At 44.4% G+C, this 8,936-nt stretch overlaps 2 protein-coding genes across 4 annotated transcripts in view; both read right to left on the reverse strand.

The window, feature by feature from the left end:
• Positions 1 to 882, reverse strand: part of Gdpd2 (glycerophosphodiester phosphodiesterase domain containing 2) — an 8,952-nt gene extending 8,070 nt beyond the window's left edge. The window contains exon 1 of one of the 3 annotated variants that reach the window (XM_028770036.1): positions 652 to 882. The gene's annotated coding sequence lies outside the window, so the exon portion shown is untranslated. Of the gene's footprint in view, positions 1 to 348 lie in introns of all 3 variants that reach the window. The other 2 variants (XM_028770035.1, XM_028770037.1) reach the window with 2 other exon arrangements.
• Positions 883 to 3,220: 2,338 nt separating this feature from the next.
• Positions 3,221 to 8,936, reverse strand: part of Kif4a (kinesin family member 4A) — a 96,983-nt gene continuing 91,267 nt past the window's right edge. The window contains exons 28-30 of the mRNA XM_028769999.1: positions 5,658 to 5,774; positions 4,131 to 4,253; positions 3,221 to 3,908 (exon numbers count right to left, since the gene is read on the reverse strand). Coding sequence (XP_028625832.1) covers positions 3,708 to 3,908; positions 4,131 to 4,253; positions 5,658 to 5,774 — 441 coding nt within the window. The 3' untranslated portion in view covers positions 3,221 to 3,707. The remainder of the gene's footprint in view (positions 3,909 to 4,130; positions 4,254 to 5,657; positions 5,775 to 8,936) is intronic.

Raw genomic sequence — 8,936 nt, forward strand, 5'->3', positions numbered from 1 at the left:
CTCTCTCTCTCTCTCTCTCTCTCTCTCTCTCTCTCTCTCTCTCTCTCATCTAACTGTCCTGTACAAAGGAACAGTGCCCCCTTTTCACTCCATGTGAGTGCTCCTGTAAGGAGACCAGGTGTCTCTTGGAACTGCTCCCTTACTAAGTTTCCATGGGAAAGGAGGGTCCGTCTACAGAGTGGAGGGGTGGAAGCTGGGTCCCTTCCCAGGAGACTAGTCAACCCAAAGGGAGGTCCCTGCTTTTCCCCATCCGGGAACTGGGCTACAGTAGCCGGTCCTGAGCACCAATCCAGATGCTTTGCTTCCTCTAGGGTCGTACCCCTGCGCCCCAAATTTTCAGAGTCCTACCTCCCTCAAGAGTTGCCTGGAAGATGGAATCAGGATCTGGCCAGTCTGAAAGACCCGGAGAAGGGAATCTGACAGGGGTGCTGCCTAGCCCCCTGGACTCCATCCCTACCGGGTTGAGCGGCTCTTCGCTTCCCAGCTCCCAGCGGTAGCCCCCAGCCTTCCCGACCCCTCACACCTTTTACTCAGTGAGCAAGCGAGCCAGCAGCTCTGCCTCCCAGCTCCTCTCCGAGTTGTCTGCCTCCTCCCTCTTGCAGTCCCTGGCTCAGCCTCACTGGTCAAACAGGTGTCACTGTTGCCACCTACAGGAAGAAGTGTGGGTCCTCTTGGAAGGCCTGGAGAGGCTCTATGGCCCGAGCACAGCCATGGTGGGAAGATGGGCGCCAGTGAGCTAGCTGGAGAGGAGGTCGGCTTCTTTACTCTCTGGAGCTGGCAGTCAGGGGGCTTTGGTGTGAGGAATTCCTTTGTGCAGCCTTCCCCATCCCTCTGTCCCTCCTCCTGTTCCCCTCCCAGTCACTGCCTGAGGGCTTTGTCCTGGCTCTAGGAGGCCAGGACTGAGGGCATAGGAGGGAGGGAAGCTGGGGGAGGTGACCACACAATTTTGCAACTTGGCAGTGAGGAGAAGGGGCCCTGCCAGTCCCCCGGAAACTCTTGAGCATATGAGGAAGTCTAACCTCAAGCTTCCTAGGAGTACAACTTCCAATCATTAGCTTCCCTTTCCTCTTGGGTTATTGATACTCAGCAAGTTCCATCTATGTGATGCTATTGAAGTGACTTTATGAAATCTGGGCAGCAAGATGCCCCATTTCTGGACCAGGGGTCCCCGTGGATGTATTAAACAACCCTCACTGCACCGCACATCGGAAGCTCACTCAGGCTATCAGTCCCACTCCTGTTTACTAAGCACTGAATGGCTTCAGGAGTGTATAGTGTATTGGGGTACCAGGCTTTCTGAAGATGAATGTGTACAAAAGAAGCAGGTGACCTAGCAAGCCATGGTCAGCTTAGTATAAAAAGTACAGGGTTACATGTGAGCTGGGAGGGGCTTGATGGTCAGCTCTTGGATTGTGGCTGATGCAGTGAGTTGGGGTCTCTGCGTGAGCACTATCGGGGTGTTGGTGGGAAAGGATGACTCCTTACAGATAAGCTGGCTTCCCCTCCCCCTCCACATACTCAATTTTATCCAGTGAGGGAGACCGGCTCTCTTCTGCCAGGAGCTGGTTCCCTCCCTCTCAGCTTTCCCATTGTATCCAGAGGCTCTATTTGGCAATAGCAGAGATTCTCTAACTCTCTCAGAATTAAAATGCAAAGAGAAGCAAGGCTGCTTGCTGGCAGGAAGCCAGGGAGGGCCAGCGGGTCACCTAGTCCTCCACTGGGAGTCATTCTTGGCAGGTTGTTTTTCAATTTCCTTTGCTTGGGTTGTGGTGGATTCTAGAGTTTTGTTTTCTTGAATGTGGGGATGGTTTGAGAGCCTTTTTAGGGGTGGTGGGGTGGGGACAGGATTCAATATGCATGGATGAGTCTCAAGGCTCACAAACTCCCAAGAAGCTTCACATATAGCCTGTATGAGGCACTGTACGGCTGGCCCCCTCTAGCTTCTAGTTGGAGATGAGAAACCTGATGCAAGGTAAGAACAATCCTTGTCCACTACCACTTCCTAGTAGTAGGGGGCAGTAGTTTTCTTCTGTAACCGAAAGGCAGTGTGGTTCTACACGCATTAATTAGATTACAGGGCATTAGAAAGAGCTGTATGGTAAATGAAACTGGGTTCTGTTCCTAGCTCTATTACTGACACTGTAACTCTACATAACTACTTCTTTATACCATGGTACTATCTGTATGTTAGGTATTTAATGTTCACCAAAGGGCTGTGTGTTCATGGCTTGTGGTACCATTTGGGAGGTTGGAGAAAACTTTAAGGGGTAGGTTCTTGTGGAGTGTCTTTCATATACTGGAGGGTATGCTCTTGTAGGCTGGTGATGGGACCCAGATCCTTCCACTATGTTTTTCCATCCTATGAGGTGAGCAGCTCTGCTCCATTGTGCTTCTGTCATGATCTAATATGGGCTTCTAAGCACGGCCTAGGACCTCCAAAACTGTGAGCTAAAATAAACGCATTCTCCCAATGAACTCGTTCTCTCAGGAATTTGCTATTGTATGGTAAAGCTGACTTATTTTCTTATATGCAAAGTACAGGCTCCTATGGACCTTGAACATTTTAAAAAAAGATTTATTTATTTATTTACTTATTATGCATACAGTGTTTTAACTACATATATACCTGCGAGCCAGAAGTCAGTACCAAATCTCTTTATAGATGGTTGTGAGCCACCATGTGGTTGCTAGGAATTGAACTCAGGACTTCTGGAAGAGCAGCAGTTGGTGCTCTTAACCGCTGAGCCATGTCTCTAGCTCAAGCATTTTTTTTTCTGAGAAGCAAATACAATTCTGGCAGGAATAGAGGAATGGGGATGCTCATTAAATGTGTAGAAACTGGCTTTGTCCATGTCCTTTTTCCTCCTAGAGCAACAGAGGTGCAACACCCTAAGAAACAGTAGGAAGCTGGGTCAGGGTATAGCTCAGTGATACAATGTTTGCCTGGCATGTCTGAGGCCCTGGGCTCAATCCCTATCCCTGTAAATAAAACAAACCACCAAACAAAAAACTAGGCAGCCTTCCCAGAAAAAGGAAGTATGTGTATTTGTGGGGAAATTGAAATGGAACTCTTTAAGACCTCCCAGGGGATGAAGAAAACATGTTGGAATTTTATTTCTTCCTCTAGCATAGAAGGATCTCTTTCAAGTAGTAGATGAACTAAAGTTTATTTATTTTCTTAACATTTTAAAAACGTTTCATTCACTTCGGTAACACGTATGACAGACAGTTGAAGGGTTTGTAAAGTTCGGAGTCGGAAGGGAGCAGGAAAGCGCCCTGCCCGATTCCTGAGGTGTGCTGAAGAGCTGAGCTAGGTCTCCATCCTACTCAAGGCTCTTCCAGTAAGTTGACGTGATCACGAGAGGAGAACATGCTGGCCTTGGCTCCGTCAATAGACAACTCAACTGCTCACTGAGCTGGATTGTACGGGGGACTGCTTCCTCTTGAGTATCAGGAAGATCACTTGCTTCCTTCTCTCTCCAGTAGAAGGCTCAGCACCTTCTAGAGAAGCAAAGTAGTTGTTGGTGGGTGGAGGGCTTAGATAGTAAAGGCCAACACTTAGCAAAGGTCCTCTTCCTTTCAGGGATACTTTTCTCCTTTTCTCAACAGCAAGACCTAAAAGCTACAGAAGTCATTAGTGCCCTTCCCCTCTGTGCTGTATCCTCAGAGTGTGTCCAGGGCAGACAGAACAGACAATGGCCATAACCTCAGTGGAACTCTTCTTGGATAGGAGAGCAGCCAGAGAAGAAGCTGGTATTGCTGGCTAGAGCTCGCTTCTTTTTCTTCCCTGTGGCCTTATTTTCTTGTGATTCTGATGCTATAGGTTTCAGTTCTGGGTGGTCAGTAAAAGAGACAAACACAGGCTGCTTCGGCAGCACCTGATCTGCATCACACATTTCTTTTAGGATCTAGGAAAGATAGACAGAAATGAATCCATGGGCCCAACTGAGCCACCACAAAGGCTCCACAAGGCATCCCCTACAACTGCTCTTTTAGATCAAACATTCCAGCCAGTGCACAGAAATTTGATAATATCTTTCCCCACAACGATCTCCCACAACCTTCTATCGTAGCTAATGCAGAGAAGGATGTGCATATAGTTTTCTCAAGTCTTGCATTTAACCACTCACCTTGCTACTGGGAGTTGCACAGACAGGGTTGAAGAAGCTTAATCCTGAGGTCACCTCTGTGGGATCTTCCAGTTTGAAGGAGTTTTCAGAATCTTGGTTTAGCTCAATAACATCTGCGTTGTCCTAAAATCAAGCAGATAGTAGGCTTATTATTATAATTTAGCTATCTGAGTTACAAACAGCCTGATCCTCTTCAGCCAGGTAGGTCCCAGTTCTGAGGACCTGATCAATTACTCAGAGCAAACCTAAGGGAGCTACTGTTTGGAGAAGCCATAGGGCTTAACGTGTTCTGTCCCCAAAGGAACGGAGTCATGCTTAAGAGGCAGACTTCAAGGACCTGTGTAGGTCTGGAATGAGACATACTATGAAGGAAACGTTAAAATTTGGTCAAGCTAGGTGTGGTGGACCACACCATCTGCAATCCCAGAACTTGAGAGGCTGTGGGAGAGGAATGACAAGTTTGAGTCCAACCTGGGGTATTTAACAAGCAAGACCTACTCTCAAAAAATAAAATAAAATAAAATAAAATAAGGCCAAGCCTTGATTATTTCTTTGATAAAGTTCTACTATGTACAATAGCACCCCTATAGGAGGCTACCTGCATTAGTATTCCTTTCTGATAAGGAAACGAAATACAAAGGACAGAAGTCACTTAGGTGACAAGGTGACTCTGGTAGAGCTGGGATTAAAACTGTAGCTGTTTGTAAGTCTGAGGTTTCATCTTAGTTACCAAGACCAGCTGTGTATCAGGCAAGTTGCATCAGTTTGCCTCTGGATTTTACCTTCCTCTTCTGCAAAATGGAAACATTGGCTCCGATCAGTGACTTTCTTTAACTGAAATCCTGAGGGAGGCCCGATAGGAAAGTAAGTACAGAGCACATGGCTTCGATGGAAATGGGATTCTAAAGGTTTTGGGCAGAGATTCTTTCATGCAACAGCTTCAGGGTTCTAGAACTTTAAATGAAAAACCATGAAAACAGGGAACCCTTACAGGTCCCAACTATGTGCCTGACATTTAGCCTGACTGACATACAGCTTAGTTTGCTCTTCCTAGGAGTGACATAATGAAAGCTGCAGTTAACTTGGCTCACAACAGTGACTAGTAGACCAGATTCCTGTGACTCTTTTCCTAGAGCCATGGAATACTTGGGTCCCTTAAGGTCTACTAACTACTGTCTCAAGATGCCAGAAGGATTGATTAACTTCCTTTCTGGAAGCTGCTATCTCAGTACGTGGCTTTCAGGGTTCCAGCTGAGCTTCTGGACTAGTTTGATCCTGTGTCCCTGTCTACCTATAAGTTCTTGCTTTCCTGTTCCTTGTTCCTGTTTCAGATCATACAGAAGCTTCTCAACAAGGCTGGCTGTGAGGGTGGGGAGTACATACCTGAGGAGTGAGCCTCTTTCTGGATACAGAGAAGGGTAGGGCTTACTGTGGAGGAGATTCCAGGTCTCAGTGTAGAAGAAAGAGAAGGACAGAAACTCCAGAGGGGCTCAAGGGGTTGGTAAGGGGAAGTAATACCATTCCTACCTGGTTCTGATGGCGGTTGCGACACTTTGTGGGGTCACAGATGCAGGTCACATTACAGTCTGACTTTTGCTTTCTGCATCCACATTGCTTGTTCCCGCACCAGCCTTTGCAGGAACACTGCAAAATAGGTTTGTGGAGGACACATTACCGAACTGATTAGATGGATGTTTTAAAGTACTGTCCCTCCACATGCAAGTCTTTTTAGAAAGAAAGGAAAATGCCATCACCTTGATTAAATCTGTCTTCACTATTTCCTCCCTTCATTTAACCATAATCACCAGGAAGTACCATAGGCTAATTACGAGCAGGCTATACAAACAATTCAATGCTCGATTTTGGGCAGTATAGCTGAAGATAGATAATGGGGGCTGCCCAAACATCCTCACGTGTCAAGTACCAGGTAAGCACTAGTCACCACTTCAAGGGCAAAGCTCTGAGGGCAGTATGGTATTACAGTTAAGTTTATTTTAGGACTATGGAGTCAGATTTTTGTCTAACTAATTATATTTTCTTTCAATGTACACTTCTACAATTTTGTCCAGTGTTAGCTGGGGCTTTGTTCTGAGCACTAACTCAACTCATCTTCAATATATTACTAAATATATGAAATAAAATCATTTACATTTGAAACTACAGTTTTCAGTGTGTTTACACACACACACACACACACACTCATAGTCAGTTTCTAATGTAGCCATGTATATTAGGCTCTAACAATAGCAGAAAGCTGGAAGGATGAATAGTTAAGATAACAAAAATTACAGTCCAAAAATATTTTGACAGGCTGCAATTATAGGCTGAAAGGAGAAAGAAAAAATACAATAGGGATAAATTCGCACTTGGCATTTTGGTCTCCCTAAATCAGCTGTACAAGTAGAATACACGGAGAGCTCTAGCTTTCACGTAGTCTGTGCAGCAGGTCATGGCAGCCCAAACTGTTAATCCCAGCACTCGGGGAGGCAGAGGCAGCCAGCTCCAGGGCAGCCAGGGCTACATAGTGAGATCCTTTCAGAAAACCAAAACAATCCCTTCAAGTCCCCAACAAAAATGCATCTAATAGTCTGGTGATTAACAACGCCTGAAATTGCAGGGCAGTGGTGGCACAAACCTTTAATCCCAGCACATGGGAGGCAGAGGCAGATGTATCTCTCTGAGTTTGAAGCCAACATGGTCTACAGAGTGAGTTCCAGGACAGCCAGGGATACACAGAGAACCCCTGTCTTGAAAAACCAAAACCACAAAGAAAAAAACAAACAAACAAAAACTCCACCAAGACCAAACCCAAAACCCCAAACCAAAACCCCAAGGCCTGAAATCACAACCGTCAGCATTTTTTTTCTTGTCACATCTCTGTGGACTCATCCTAAGTTTATAATAAAATTCAAGATCTTAGCTGCTTTTCACATGAGAACTATCGTGTTTGTTCAGTAGCTATAAAGGAAACCATAATAACATCTTTTCTTTTCTGATTGGAGGATAATATATATCAGTATAAAATTTGAAAGCCCAAGCCATGATTTCAATAGCTGTATACAATATTCTATCACGTTGATATATCAATTTATTTAACTAGCCCCTAACGTCAGATATTAAGATAGTTTTGAAAGAAAATATTTGCTATTACAAGTCATGCTGCAGTGAATATCCTTATACACAAATAGAATCTAAACTCTATGTACAGACAAGACTCTCTACAGCTGGCCCAACTCCAACTAACTTTACGTTTTTCACTCATTTCTCAACACATGACAGTGACGGTGGCCTTCTCAGGTACTCTAAACACAAAGCCCATTCTTTCCCTGAGGTCTTTTCATTGCTTCTTCTCTTGTACTCCGCTCTCCCTCACTTTCTTGGTTGTGACTTAGGCCTGTATCACATAGCCCAGGCTGGCCTTGAATGTGAGATTCTTCTGCATTAGCCTCTAGAGTGCCAGGATTACAGGTGCCTGGCTTCCTCATGTTTCAATCTCATCTTAACCATCTCTTTGATTCACAAACACCCTTTGCCCTCCCATCATCCCTATGAAGTCACCATGGGGTTTTTTGTTCTCTTCTGTATCACCAACCAGAACTATGTTGTTTTTCTGCTTACTATGTCTTTTCTTACAAGAATATGTTCACAATGACAAAGCTAATTGTTGTATTCTCAGAAATAGTGCTCACTCCTGGCACAAAGGTACTTAGGAAAGATTCATTGAATGAATACAGCAAGTTCTATATTGATGGCTATTTCCTTATTATGTGTACAATTACTGGATCAAAGAATAAAAAAAGTTTTAATATATGTGTTCCTGAAGTGATCATGATGGGAATATTTTTAAAGTTCCTGATAATATTTTCAGGTTGCCCTCCAGAGTAGCTTCAACAATTTACATGTCTAATAGTATTAAATAAGAATGTACATCTTAGTCACCTTTATCAACAAGATACATTATGGTAAATTAAAAAATCCCTCTAACTTTAACTTCGAATAAGACAAGCAAAAGATAAGAGTTCTAGGATCTGTCTTATAGATACCCCTTCAGAACGGCCTCCATTTATTACTGGAGCCTGGGTCCTTTGTCCACTTGTGACTCATTTCAGAAATGCTCTATTACTCTGTCAGCATTTCTCTTTCATCTCATGGGATAGATGTCACAAATGATATCTCAAGGACTGTCATAAGTGTTTGGACTTTTCCATAGTCAAGACCCATCGAGGTGATTTATAGACTAGTATACTTCACCTATACAAAAGCATTTTCTAAACTCTAGCTACCATGGACTTCTGCTGTTGCTAATCTTCAAAGGAGCAGAGGCTAGTTGGTAGTGGTAATGGTCAAGTTGAATGCTCATGACATACTTGACAGATTGGTGTTTAAGTCACATGAATGTCATACACATAAGCTATAATTTTATCTTATTCTCCCTCATTCAAGAAAGCAGACTAGAATGCCAGAGAGACTCTGACCAAAACTGCAGGCAACCCACCAGCATATCTCAAGGAACAGTGCAGATAGAAAGACTAGGCTTGCCGGTTCTCAGCAGGGGCTAGAGAAATCTCTGCAAGGGCTGGAGGATTGGCTCCGTGGTTAAGAGTGCTTGCTGTTTTTTCCCAGAGGATCTGAGTTTAGTTCCCAGCAACCATATCAGGTAGCTCATAACCAACTGTAACTCCAGCTCCAAGAAATCCAATGATCTGTGTTCAAGCACCTGTATACACATGGCATTCACCCACAGAGACTCACAACATATAAGAGAGAGAGAGAGAGAGAGAGAGAGAGAGAGAGAGAGAGAGAGAG

This window comes from Grammomys surdaster, unplaced genomic scaffold (assembly GCF_004785775.1).
Source record: "Grammomys surdaster isolate TR1022 unplaced genomic scaffold, NIH_TR_1.0 197, whole genome shotgun sequence".
Taxonomy (NCBI): domain Eukaryota; kingdom Metazoa; phylum Chordata; class Mammalia; order Rodentia; family Muridae; genus Grammomys; species Grammomys surdaster.